The sequence below is a fragment of the Triticum aestivum genome, chromosome 5A (genome assembly GCF_018294505.1).
Source record: "Triticum aestivum cultivar Chinese Spring chromosome 5A, IWGSC CS RefSeq v2.1, whole genome shotgun sequence".
Lineage (NCBI taxonomy): Eukaryota > Viridiplantae > Streptophyta > Magnoliopsida > Poales > Poaceae > Triticum > Triticum aestivum.
This window is the reverse complement of record NC_057806.1, coordinates 673,273,384-673,288,118: the sequence shown is the minus strand read 5'-3', so window position 1 is coordinate 673,288,118 and position 14,735 is coordinate 673,273,384. Positions and strand designations below refer to the sequence as shown.

The 14,735-nt window shown below is 45.3% G+C and overlaps 1 protein-coding gene across 1 annotated transcript; it reads left to right on the top strand.

Moving 5' to 3' along the window:
* The first annotated feature begins 9,559 nt into the window (after nucleotides 1–9,559).
* Nucleotides 9,560–11,271, top strand: LOC123108340 (purple acid phosphatase 2-like). The gene is made up of 2 exons (XM_044530155.1): nucleotides 9,560–10,080; nucleotides 10,179–11,271. Exons 1-2 carry the CDS (start codon nucleotides 9,603–9,605, stop codon nucleotides 11,066–11,068), a joined length of 1,368 nt encoding a protein of 455 aa, XP_044386090.1. The 5' UTR covers nucleotides 9,560–9,602; the 3' UTR covers nucleotides 11,069–11,271.
* Nucleotides 11,272–14,735: the final 3,464 nt, after the last annotated feature.

Genomic DNA, 14,735 nt, shown 5'->3' with positions numbered 1-14,735 from the left:
GCGGCAGGTGCTCGGACTGATCTGGCCCTTGGTTCATCATTGGCAGTGAAAGTTATTGCCATATCATTCCAGGGATTCATTGCGGCTACGTGGTTGACTTCAGCGAGGTCGCAGAGCGCCCTTTTGCGCCGATTATTTGAAGAAAAGGTCTCAAAGACCGTAAAGACATTGAGATCGTAGTCCTCCGAAGAGTATGTCTCCAGAATGGTGTTGGTGAGGATGGTCTCGCCGCTCTTAGCCACTTGCCGGAGTACCCAACATGCCCGAAGGATGTGTGTTGGTTCGGTAATCGGCGTAGTGTGTATTTGACAGGGCTTGTTGAACAGTTCGTCAAGGACAATCCTATGTCATGTGAAGGATTTGGTTCTCTTGTCGATGAGATGATAGTCAGGTGCCCCGTAAGGGTGCATCCTTTTTGTTCATTCGGTGGGCTACTTAAAGGCAGGAGGTTCCCACCGGGCTGCCTGGTCTTTCCAGGCGCTTTCCATTGCGCAGTGCTACCTCTTGTGCATGCGTTGGTTTTCCCTTGAAGAGAAAAGGGTGATGCAGCAAAGTAGCATAAGTATTTCCCTCAGTTTTTGAGAACCAAATCAATCCAGTAGGAGACAATGCACAAGTCACCTAGTACTGCACAAACAATCAAGAACCTCGCAACCAACGCGATAAAGGGGATGTCAATCCCTTCACAGTCACTTGCAAAAGTGAGATCTGATAGAGATAATAAGACAAATTTTTTGGTATTTTGTTGTATAGATTGGAAAGTAAGGATTGCAAAATAGTAAACGAGATGCGATAATAAAAGAGATGCAATATAATAAGAAAGAGACCTGGGGCCATAGGTTTAACTAGTGGCTTCTCTCATGATAGCATGTATTACGGTGGGTGAACAAATTACTGCCGAGCAATTGATAGAAAAGTGCATAGTTATGAAGATATCTAAGGCAATGATCATGAATATAGGCATCACGTCCGTGTCAAGTAGATCTAAATGATTCTGCATCTACTACTATTACTCCACACAACGACTGCTATCCAGCATGCATCTAAAGTATTAAGTTCATAAGAACAGAGTAACACATTAAGCAAGATGACATGATGTAGAGGGATAAACTCAAGCAATATGATATAAACCCCATCTTTTTATCCTCGATGGCAACAATCCAATACGTGCCTTGCTTCCCCTACTGTCACTGGGGAAGGACACCGCAAGATTGAACCCAAAGCTAAGCACTTCTCCCATTGCAAGAAAGATCAATCTAGTAGGCCAAACTAAACCGATAATTCGAAGAGACTTGCAAAGATATCAAATCATGCATATAAGAACTCAAAGAAGAACCAAATAATATTCATGGATAATTAAGTTCATAAACCCACAATTCATCGGATCTCGGCAAACACACCGCAAAAGAGTATTACATCGAATAGATATCCGAGAACATCGAGGAGAACTTTGTATTGAAGTTCAAAGAGAGAGAGAAGAAGCCATCTAGCTAATAACTATGGACCCGAAGGTCTGTGGTAAACTACTCATGCTTCATCGGAGAGGCTATGGTGTTGATGTAGAAGCCCTTGTGATCGATTCCCCCTCCGGCAGATCACCGAAAAAGGCCCCAAGATGGGATCTCACGGGTACAGAAGGTTGCGGTGGTGGAAAAGTGGTTTCGTGGCTCCCCCTGATGTTTCTAGGGTATAAGGGTATATATAGGTGAAAGAAGTACGTCGGTGCAGCTCCGTGGGGCCCACGAGGGTGGGGGCAAGCCTACCCCCTGGGCACGCCCTCCTATCTCCTGGCCGCCTCACGGAGTTCCAGACTTCCACTCCAAGTCTCTTGGTTTGCTTTCGGTCCAAGAAATATCATCGCGAAGGTTTCATTCCGTTTGGATTCCGTTTGGTATTCCTTTTCTGCAAAACACTGAAATAGGAAAAAAAACAGAAACTGGCACTGGGCCTCTAGTTAATACGTTAGTCCCAAAAATAATATAAAAGAGCATATTAAAGCCCATTAAACATCCAAAATAGATAATATAATAGCATGGAACAATAAAAAATTATAGATACGTTGGAGACGTATCAAGCACCCCCAAGCTTAATTCTTGCTCGTCCTCGAGCAGGTAAATGATAAAAACAGAATTTTGATGTGGAATGCTACCTAACATATTTATCAATGTAATTTTATTTATTGTGGCATGAATGTTCAGATCCAAAAGATTCAAGACAAAAGTTTAATATTGATATAAAAATAATAATACTTCAAGCATACTAACAAAGTAATTATGTCCTCTCAAAATAACATGGCCAAAGAAAGTTCATCCCTACAAAATCATATAGTTTGGTCATGCTCCATCTTCGTCACACAAAATACTCAAATCATGCACAACCCCGATGACAAGCCAAGCAATTGTTTCATACTTTAGTAATCTCAAACCTTTTCAACTTTCACGCAATACATGAGCGCGAGCCATGGACATAGCACTATAGGTGGAATAGAGTGGTGGTTGTGGAGAAGACAAAAAGGAGGAAGATGGTCTCACATCAACCAGGCGTATCAATGGGCTATGGAGATGCCCATCAATAGATGTCAATGTGAGTGAGTAGGGATTGCCATGCAACGGATGCAATGAGAGCTATAAATGTATGAAAGCTCAACAAAAGAAACTAAGTGGGTGTGCATCCAACTTGCTTGCTCATGAAGACTTAGGGCATTTGAGGAAGCCTATCATTGGAATATACAAGCCAAGTTCTATAATGAAAATTTCCCACTAGTATATGAAAGTGACAAAATAAGAGACTCTCTATCATGAAGATCACGGTGCTACTTTGAAGCACAAGTGTGGAAAAGGATAGTAGCATTGTCCCTTCTCTATTTTTCTCTCATTTTTTCTCTCTCTTTTTTTCTTTTTTCGGCCTTCTTTTTTTATTTGGCATTTCTCTTTTTTTCCTCACATGGGACAATGCTCTAATAATGATGATCATCACACTTCTATTTATTTACAACTCAAAGATTACGACTTGATACTTAGAACAAAAATATGACTCAATATGCGTGCCTCCGGCGGTGTGCCAGGATGTGCAATGAATCAAAAGTGACATGTATGAAAAATTATGAACGGTGGCTTTGCCACAAATACGATTTCAACTACATGACCACGCAAGGCAATATGACAATGATGGAGCGTGTCATAATAAACGGAACGGTGGAAAGTTGCATGGCAATATATCTTGGAATGGCTATGGAAATGCCATAATAGGTAGGTATGGTGGCTGTTTTGAGGAAGGTAAATGGTGGGTTTATGGTACCGGCGAAAATTGCGCGGTACTAGAGAGGCTAGCAATGGTGGAAGGGTGAGAGTGCGTATAATCCATGGACTCAACATTAGTCATGAAGAACTCACATACTTATTACAAAAATCTACAAGTCGTCAAAAACCAAGCACTACGTGCATGCTCCTAGGGGGTAGATTGGTAGGAAAAGGCCATCGCTCGTTCCCGACCGCCACTCATAAGGAAGACAATCAAAGAAATACCTCATGCTTCAAATTTGTTACACAACGGTTACCATACGTGCATGCTACAGGACTTGCAAACCTCAACACACGTATTTCTCGAATTAGCAATTACTCAACTAGCATGACTCTAATATCACCATCCTCATCTCTCAAAACAATCATCAAGTATCAAACTTCTCCTACTATTCAATGCACTTTATATGAAAGTTTTTATTATACCCATCTTGGATGCACATCATATTAAGACTAATTTTATTACCAAAGCAAATTACCATGCTTTTCTAAAAGACTCTCAAAATAATATAAGTGAAGCATGAGAGATCAATAATTTCTATAAAATAAAACCACCACCGTGCTCTAAAAGGATATAAGTGAAGCACTAGAGGGAAATTGTATAGCTCAAAATATATAAGTGAAGCACATAGAGCATTCTAATAAATTCTGATTCATGCATGTCTCTCCCAAAAGGTGTGTACAGCAAGGATGATTGTGGTAAACTAAAAAGCAAAGACTCAAATCATACAAGACGTTCGAAGCAAAACACATATCATGTGGTGAATAAAAATATAGCCTCAAGTAAAGTTACTGATAGACGAAGACAAAAGAGGGGATGCCTTCCGGGGCATCCCCAAGCTTAGGCTTTTGGTTGTACTTGGATTTTACCTTGGGGTGTCTTGGGCATCCCCAAGCTTAGGCACTTGCCACTCCTTGTTCCAAAATCCATCAAATCTTTACCAAAAACTTGAAAACTTCACAACACAAAACTCAACAGAAAATCTCGTGAGCGCCGTTAGTATAAGAAAATAAACCACCACTTTAAGGTACTATAATTAAATCATTATTTATTTAAATTGGTGTTCAACCTACTGTATTCCAACTTCTCTATGGTTCATACCCCCCGATAACAGAAAATCTCGTGGAGCTATGATGTAGAACCACTCCCGCTGCCACAATCCAGACACCTTTGGGAAGCAACCCTCAGGCCATGGAGCGTCAGCGATTTTGCTTATTAAAGCGCCTCCGCACACTGCGTGCTGCTCCTCGATCATCTTCGGCTTCACATCGAAGGTCTTGAGCCACAAGCCGAAGTGAGGGGTAATGCGGAGGAAGGCCTCACATACGACAATAAATGTCGAGATGTGAAGAAGGGAATCCGGGGCCAGATCATGACAATCTAGCCCGTAATAGAACATAAGACCCCTAACAAAGGGATCCAGAGCGAGGCCTTGTCCTCGGAAGAAGTGGGAGACAAACACGACACTCTCGTTGGGTTCGGGAGTAGGGACGACCTACACTCGGGCAGGCAGCCGATGCGAAATTTTGGCGGTCAAATATCTGGCTTCTCTCAACTTCTTGATGTCCTCCTCCATGACGGAGGAAGTCATCCACCGACCTTGAAGGTTGGATCCGGACATAGTTGAAGGTCCGAAGCACCTGACCTAAGTTTTGGGTGTTAGAACTCGAGGCGGGGGAAGGATTTGATTGAGCACGAGAGGGAAAAAAGAAAAAGCCTTGTCCCCTTTATAAAGAGGGTGAATATCAAGTGTCCTCCTCGTGGCCGTCTGGGGGAGAGCATAAAGACCTGGCTGTGGCGTGATGTCAAGGAATCCGCCTCGTGAAACACGCTGAGATGGGTTATGAAAAATGATTCGAATAAAGACCTGGCTATGGCGTGATGTCACACTACGGGGTACATCAGCAGATTAGATTTGTGGAAATATTATTCTCTCTACGGTGGTATGTGGAACTTGTTTTGCAGAGCCGGACACGATCCTCGTGTTCAAAATCTTCTATGAAGTATTTGGAGGAGGAACCCGCCTTGCAATGCCGAAGACAATCCGCACGCCAGACTCATCGTCATTGAAGCCTGGTTCAGGGGCTACTGAGGGAGTCCTGGATTAGGGGGTATCCGGACAGCCGGATTATATCCTTTGGCCGGACTGTTGGACTATGAAGATATAAGATTGAAGACTTCGTCCCGTGTCCGGATGGGACTCTCCTTGGCGTGGAAGGCAAGCTTGGCACTACGGATATGTAGATCTCCTTCCTTGTAACCGACTCTGTGTAACCCTAGCCCCCTCCGGTGTCTATATAAATCGGAGGGTTTAGTCCGTAGGAACAACAACAACAACAAAAACAACAACAACAACAACAACAACAACAACAACAACAACAACAACAACAACAACAACAACAACAACAACAACAACAACAACAACAACAACAACAACAACAACAACAACAATAACAACAACAACAACAAAAAACAACAACAACAACAATCATACCATAGGCTAACTTCGAGGGTTTAGCCTCTTCCATCTCGTGGTAGATCAACTCTTGTACTATTCATATTATCAAGAACAATCAAGCAGGACGTAGGGTATTACCTCCATCAAGAGGGCCCGAACCTGGGTAAACATCGTGTCCCCCGCCTCCTGTTACCATCCGCCTAGATGCACAGTTCGGGACCACCTACCCGAGATCCGCCAGTTTTGACACTGACAATGTTCTACCGACGCAGGGCTTCGCCTAGGCACAGCTACAGTATTATCGAGGTGGACTATGGTGGAGGGGGGCACCGCACATGGCTAAAAGATCAACTGATCAATTGTTGTGTCTCTAGGGTGCCCCCTGCCCCCGTATATAAAGGAGCAAGGGGGGGGGGGTTGCGGCCGGCCTGGAGAGGGGCGCGCCAGGAGGAGTCCTACTCCGGAAAAATCACGATTTCACCCGGAACACTTCCGATATCCAAACATAGGCTTCCAATATATCAATCTTCATGTCTCGACCATTTCGAGACTCCTCGTCATGTCCGTGATCACATCCGGAACTCCGAACAACCTTCGGTACATCAAAACATATAAACTCATAATATAACTGTCATCGAAACGTTAAGCGTGCGGACCCTACGGGTTCGAGAACTATGTAGGCAGGATCAAGACACGTCTCCGGTCAATAACCAATAGCGGAACCTGGATGCTCATATTGGCTCCCACATATTCTACAAAGATCTTTATCGGTCAGACCGCATAACTACATACGTTGTTCCCTTTGTCATCGGTATGTTACTTGCCCGAGATTCGATCGTCGGTATCTCAATACCTAGTTCAATCTCATTACCGGCAAGTCTCTTTACTCGTTTCGTAATACATTATTCTGCAACTAACTCATTAGTTGCAATGCTTGCAAGGCTTAAGTGATGTGCATTACCGAGAGGGCCTAGAGATACCTCTCCGACAATCGGAGTGACAAATCCTAATCTCGAAATACGCCAACCCAACAAGTACCTTCGGAGACACCTGTAGAGCACCTTTATAATCACCCAGTTACATTGTGACGTTTGGTAGCACACAAAGTGTTCCTCCGGTAAACGGGAGTTGCATAATCTCATAGTCATAGGAACATGTATAAGTCATGAAGAAAGCAATAGCAACATACTAAACGATCGGGTGCTAAGCTAACGGAATGGGTCAAGTCAATCACATCATTCTCCTAATGATGTGATCCCGTTAATAAAATGACAACCCATGTCAATGGCTAGGAAATTAACCATCTTTGATCAACGAGCTAGTCAAGTAGAGGCATACTAGTGACATACTGTTTGTCTATGTATTCATACATGTATTATGTTTCCGGTTAATAAAATTCTAGCATGAATAATAAACATTTATCATGATATAAGGAAATAAATAATAACTTTATTATTGCCTCTAGGGCATATTTCCTTCAAGATCTTGCGTGATCATAGGAATTTTTTTGAAATACTGTGTTCCCCAACACACATATGTAGGCGGATCCCAACCTAAACTTATAAAATCAATGTTTCAGCTTATCCTGATATCTTTTATTATACGTGCCAACTCATATTTTCATTAACCACCCAAATGGGGGTGATTGAAAGGACATCCGCCCCAAATGAGAGTTTTGGTGTTAATGTCAATAGTGATTAGACGACTAACTATTTTTTGACTATGCTTTTAGTATATACATCATTGGAAGTGGAACATAAAGTTGGTCAGCAACCCCCTAAGCTAAAATATTAAAAGAAGACGACACATCAATTTTCTACCAATGGTTTCTCATTTTTCTGGTCATAGGTACGCCGTACCATTAAGAGGGGTTACACCATGGATCAAGTGTGGAACTAATGAAAACGATAAGCCAAAAATACCACCCACATCCCATGAGAGAACAGCCACTGTTCATTTGTTAATTGCCTCTCGAGCAAGTAAGATTATTTGCCTTAAAGAAACACAATCTGATTAGTTGGACTATCTGACTAATATATGGTCATTATCTGACTTGATGATAGAAACCTCCGTAAAGTCAGATAATCATTGGGTATTGCCCAGATTACCTGACTAGTTGGACTATCCAACTATCATATGGCCATTATGTGACTTGGTCACATAAGCCTATGTAAAGTCAGATAATCGATTTGCCCAGATAGTCTGACTTCGCTAGAACACACAATAATGGGCAAAAAATTGGGAAACCTATTTAAGTCTTTTTCTTCCCCACGAGGAAGGAGACGACACCATTCCTCTTTCCTCCATTGATTCAATCTTCAACCTTCGATTCCTCCCTCTCTAACTAATTAATCCACACCATACTTTAGAGAGTCAAGGAGGACACACGGGTCTACCAATCTGTCCAAGAAAAACTCAAGTTCATTGATTCCTCATGAGCTCCTGGCAAATCTTGTCACTTTGGTTTTGTGGGGAACCCTAGATGGTTGGTGTTACCTGGGAGCGTACAAGTTGTGTGGTTGTGCCCCGGGCTCGTCTGTGAGGGTTTGGAGCTTGCCCCAAGAGATACCCTTAGTGGAAGAGAGCCAAAGCATTCATTGCTTGTGGTTCTTGGAGAAGAAGGTGAAACATTCATTATAGTGGGAGCATTTATTGCTCCTCATCCTCTACAATAAAGATTAACACACCCCCAAGTGTGTGAACTCCAGATTACATCATCGTCTCCATCGCTTTCAGTTGTCTCTTTACTTGTTGTTTCTACTTTCTTGTGTCTTTCCTTGTGTAGCTAGCTAGCATGTTGATACGCATCATATAGGGTTGTATCACTTAGTTCCATCTTTATAGAACTTATAATTCCACACTTATCTCTAGAAGCAACTAAGAAATGCATTAAATAGTAGCCGCCTATTCTACCCCCTCCCCCTCTAGGCGACATTATCAGCCTCTTTGATCATTCAGAAATAAAGTTTGTAAAACAAAAGTTAGAAGCACTGACAAAGAAATATATTTTAGGGAGTTCAGTTTTACGAGTTTGAGTAGGAACCCTTTTTAACTCAAATTTGATGGCGCGTTTTCTTTTTGCGGGACTAAAATTTGGAGTTCAGCTAGAGATGCTCTTACTCATGACCTATCAACGACCCCTAGCACTAATTCCAACCTACAAAGGCACTAATTAGTTAAGCTAACAAGCATTAGGCGTTCTGCATAATGGCGTGGTTTGTAATCCGCACCTCGGAAATTCCGTTAAAAATTGGTGGGTCAATTCTTCAGGCACGAACATCCCTTATCTAAAAGCCATAGCTTCTTTCGTCATGCTTGTGAGTTGGATGATTTGGAACGAGAAATGTCCACGTCTTCCGCCACAAGAGTGCTTCATCTCCAATCCTTCTTCACTTGATTAAAGAGGAGGCCATGCTTTAATTTGGCCAAAGCGGGTGCTACGAAACTAGGGAATGTAATTTTAGGAGAGTAATTATTCATGGTTGTAAGGTGTCATTGTAACAAAAACTCCTTTCCCTCCTTAATTAATCAATAGATGAGACGAAGCTTATGCCTACGTTTAAAAAAAAAGATGTTTATTAAAACGTAACAATTTTTCTTTCAAACACAGCAGTATTTCTAACGGGGCGAGCAGATACGATTTTTTATATGCAGTTCTTGTAAGCTATTTTTTTATATGCGGTTGACAAGCTGAAACAAACAAACTGGATTCTACAGTAAATCTCAACTAACAACACATATTCCCCGCTTGGGGGAGAGCATATTCTACAGTTGCGAATCAGCACGCCTATATATATTTGGCGTTCGATCGATCTCAGCGGCCGATTAGTAGAACGAACCCAAGATGGAGCGTGTGCTCGCGGTGCTCTTCCTCCTGGCGGCGCACGCCGCCTCCGCGGCCGCCGGTGTGACGAGCCCGTACCGGCGGAGCCTGCAGATGCTCCCCGACATGCCGCTCGACGCCGACGTGTTCCGGCCGCCGCCTGGCGACAATGCGCCGGAGCAGGTCCACATCACCCAGGGCGATCTGACCGGCCGCGCCATGACGATATCCTGGGTTACCCCGGAGCACCCGGGCAGTAACGTCGTCCGCTACGGCCTCGCCGCCGACAACCTCAACCTCACGGCCGAGGGCACCGTCCAGCGCTACACCTGGGGCGGCACCTACCAGTCCCCCTACATCCACCACGCCACGCTCACCGGCCTCGACCACGCCACCGTCTACCACTACGCCGTCGGCTTCGGCTACACCGTGAGGTCCTTCTCCTTCAAAACCCCGCCCAAGCCCGGCCCCGACGCGCCCATCAAGTTCGGTCTCATCGGTACGTATCATCATAGGGTATTAGGGTTCTTTCTTGGTGCAGTGCAACCAGTAGATTGATTAATGTTTGCGAGTCGTACGTCTGTCCAATGCATGCAGGTGATCTCGGCCAGACGTTCCACTCCAACGACACGGTGGCCCACTACGAGGCCAACGGCGGCGACGCCGTGCTCTTCATCGGCGACCTGTCCTACGCCGACAACCACCCGGGCCACGACAACCGCCGCTGGGACACGTGGGCGCGCTTCGTGGAGCGCAGCGTCGCGTACCAGCCCTGGATCTGGACCGCCGGCAACCACGAGATCGACTACGCGCCGGAGATCGGCGAGACGGCGCCGTTCAAGCCGTTCACGCACCGGTACCCCACCCCTTTCCGCGCATCCAACAGCACCGAGCACCTCTGGTACTCGGTGAAGATGGCGTCCGCCCACGTCATCATGCTCTCCTCCTACTCCGCCTACGGCAAGTACACGCCGCAGTGGACGTGGCTGCAGGACGAGCTCCGGCGCGTGGACCGGAGGACGACCCCCTGGCTCATCGTCTGCGTGCACTCGCCCTGGTACAACACCAACGACTACCACTACATGGAGGGCGAGACGATGCGCGTCCAGTTCGAGCGCTGGCTCGTCGACGCCAAGGTCGACCTCGTCCTCGCCGGCCACGTCCACTCGTACGAGCGCACCCACCGCGTCTCCAACGTCGCCTACGACATCGCCAACGGCAAGGCCACGCCGCAGTTCAACGCCTCCGCTCCCGTCTACATCAACATCGGCGACGGCGGGAACACCGAGGGGCTCGCCAACAGCTTCCGGTCGCCGCAGCCGGACTACTCCGCATTCAGGGAGGCCAGCTACGGGCACGCCACGCTGGACATCAAGAACAGGACCCACGCCTACTACGAGTGGCACCGCAACCAGGAGGGCGTCAAGGTCGTCGCCGACAAGGCCTGGTTCACAAACAGATACTACATGCCAACCCACACCAACTAGATTTAGATACCTACCTTAATTAGTGGATTATTAGTAGTATACCTGTTGAGAAATTAATTAGCAACAAACGTGTATTCGTCCCTTAATTAGGTTTTTTTACTATATGTGGTACTCTACTTAGGAGGAGAAATTAAAGAGATCTTCTCAAGAAGATAAGGCATACCCCTCAAAAAAAAAAGATGAGGCATACGAATGAATCATCAGGTTTGCATCCCTATTTTGGTTTTAAACAACAGTTTTGCTAAAGCACATCTAGATGTATCATAAGTATTGCACATCTAAGTCCTATGTCATTAATCTTACATCAAGATTCGTGTGGATATTTTTCCTTTTTTTTCACTTTGTGCTTGATATGCAATAACTAGGACACACCCTTTTTGTAAATATACAAAAACGTAGTTTAATGAACAGTTAATGATCAGTTTTTTAGGTACTAATGATCGGTGTTTACGAGGGAAGGTTTAAAATTGATGATCAAGAAACTGAGATGTACATAGATGATCAAGTGAGAGTCTTCTTTCGAGCGGTTACAAGTTTGGTACATTCGATTTACCGTTTTATTCAATGGTTGTTGCTTACGTGCGCTAGTTCTATGGGGCCTTGGCATGGCAATTTACTACAACAAGGTTCATTCGGCTTTGATGAGGAAGGGGCGATAATGATAGTGCACCTTCTGCTCGCTACAATGCTTGAAATTGTCGCTAGGTAGTTCATAGACCTGGTTCTAAATTTCAATCGACTAACTTTAGTTTAGAGCGAAACCTATCAAAATCACTAATTAAGGAGCACTCTTTGTAAACGTCACTCCCACCTTCCTGGGCTGCGACAAGTGGCAAATTTTCCTTTTTTCGTAGACCCATTTATTCAAAACGTTTTACCTCTTAAACCGTGCGTCCAAATCTCGAACCATTTTCACCTTTGAATTTCTTGCGTTGAATATTCAAAACTAGATCCCATGTTGATAACTTTTGACGAACTTATTTTCACGAAAAAAATCTGGACAGAAAATAAAGGAAACGCGCTTTTTCGTTTTTGAAAGGCACGGCCATGCCTCTGGCAGAAGCAAATCTGTGTCTCTCGCGGAAGTAAATCTTTGTATCTCGCGGAAGTAAAGCCATGCCTCTCAGGAAAGGAAAAAAATGTGTTATTTCGGTTTCCTACCTCTGGCGTAAGCAAAACCGTGCCTCTCGCGGAAGGAAAAAAACACATTATTTTTTTCAAAAAAATTGTTCAATAGCTAAAAAGGATCGATGAAACACCGAAAAGCCAAAAAAAAGCCAAAAACGCTTGTGGAAAAAAGTAAAAATTTCAAAGGGAGTACCTAGAGCGCGACACATGGCGGTGGTCAGCCCACCTCAAGTGACCCTTGGGGAGGCTCCCAAACGAGTGCTCCTTTGTTAGTTGCTCCCGAAATCTCACGAGTAGAAAACAGGGCTTTGGTCCAGGCCGGGTCAGCCCATTAGTCCCGGTTCAGTCTAGAACCGGGACCAATGTTTCGTGAGCCCAGGGGGCCGGCCGGGCCACGTGGGCCATTGGTCCCGGTTCATCTGGACCTTTTGGTCCCGGTTGGTGGGATGAACCGGGACCAATGGGCCTCGCTCCTGGCCCACCACCATTGGTCCCGGTTGGTGGCTTGAACCGGGACCAAAGGCTCCCCTTTAGTCCCGGCTCATGTCACCAACCGGGACCAATGAGGAGTCAAAACTCTACGCCAGGATGCCTTACCAGAGCGATGAGGAGACTGGGAAGTAAAAAGAATTCCTAACTCTCCGATATATAATTCCTAAATGACTCAAAACATTTTTCTAGACACAACTCGGCTGCTAAAAACGATCAAGCAATGGGGCTCCTAAGGTCGGGGAAGGCTCTGATTACCAACTTGTAACGCCCTCGATGCGGCTATAGCTCCCACGTGTCGAGGCACGACTTAGAGGCATAACCGCATTGAAAGCAATGTCGCAAGTCAGGCAATCATTACAACATCCCATGTAATATATAATAAAAGGGGGAGATAACATAGTTGGCTTACACTCGCCACGTCACATCAGAGTACATAAATAACATCCATCAAACAAACACTCATGGCCCGACTACGGTGCCAAAATAGAAAAGAACCCAACGTGCGACAAGGTCCTGAATCGATAACCCCAACTAGGAACCACTACTGATCATCCGGAAATGATACGTAGTATCGCTGAGAGTCCTCGTCGAACTCCCACTTGAGCTCGTAATCGTCAACTGGAGCAGAAACACCTGGACCTGCATCTGGAGTTGTAGTATCTGTGAGCCACAGGGACTCAGCAATCTCACACCCACGCGATCAAAACTATTTAAGATCATAGGAATGGATAAGGCAAATATATGTGGAGCTGCAGCAAGCGACTAGCATATGTGGTGGCTAACTTATACGCAAAAGAGAGCGAGAAGAGAAGGCGAAGCACGAGCGAGAAGCTAAAGGAACAACCTGCACAAGCATAACTCCAACACCGTGTCCACTTCCCGGACTCTGCCGAGAAGGGGCCATCACGGTAACACACACGGTTGATTCATTTTAATTAAGTTAAGTTAAAGTTATCTACAACCGGACATTAACAAATTCCCATCTGCCCATAACCGCAGGCACGGCTTTCGAAAGATCAATCCCTGCAGGGGGGTCCCAACTTAGCCCATAACAAGCTCTCACGGTCAACGAAGGAATAGACCTCCACCCAAGACACACCGATCAGACTCGGTATCTTGGTACAACAAGATGATTCGACAGGTTAAAACAAGTCCAGCAACACCGCCCGAATGTGCCGACAAATCCCGATAGGAGCTGCACATATCTCTTTCTCAGGGCACGCTCGGATAGGTCAAGCTACGAGTAAAACCAACCCTCGAGTTTCCCCGAGGTGGCCCCGCAGGCTGCCTGGTTCGGACCAACACTCAGAGGTGCACTGGCCCGGGGGGGTTAAAATAAGATGACCCTCGGGCTCCGGAAACCCAAGGGAAAAAGAGGCTAGGTGGCAAATGGTAAAACCAATGTTGGGCATTTCTGGAAAAGCTTTAATCAAGGCGAACTATCAAGGGGTTCCCATTATAGCCCAACCGCGTAAGGGACGCACAATCCGGGAACATAACACCGATATGACGGAAACTAGGGCGGCAAGAGTGGAACAAAACACTAGGCGAGAGGCCGAGCCTTCCACCCTTTACCAAGTATATAGATGCATTAAGATAACATAGCAATATAATGATATCCCAACAAGTAAATAAATGTTCCAACAAGGAACGGCTCCAATCTTCACCTGCAGCTAACAACGCTATAAGAAGGGCTGAGCAAAGCGGTAACATAGCCAATCAACGGTTTGCTAGGACAATGGTGGGTTAGAGGTTCAACATGGCAATTGGGAGGCTGACAAGCAAAAGGTAGGCATCGTAGCAATGGCAAAGCAAAAGAGCGAGCAAACTAGCATAGCAAAGATAGTTGTGATTTCGAGGGTATGATCATCTTGCCTGCACAGTTGTCAGAGTTGACTGGATCCTCACAAGCAAACTCAACGGGCTCCTCGGTAGCGAACTTGTCTCCCGGCTCTACCCAACAAAACAAACAAGCAACAAGGATACAATCAACCACGGGCAAGACCAAGCAATATGATGAAATGACGATATGCTATGCGGGATGCGA

Excerpts from the sequence above, each read along its gene's own strand:
- LOC123108340 (XM_044530155.1), top strand. The coding sequence starts at position 9,603 with ATGGAGCGTGTGCTCGCGGTGCTCTTCCTCCTGGCGGCGCACGCCGCC. Across the intron at positions 10,081-10,178 it reads CATCAAGTTCGGTCTCATCG|GTGATCTCGGCCAGACGTTC; the intron begins GTACGTATCATC and ends CAATGCATGCAG.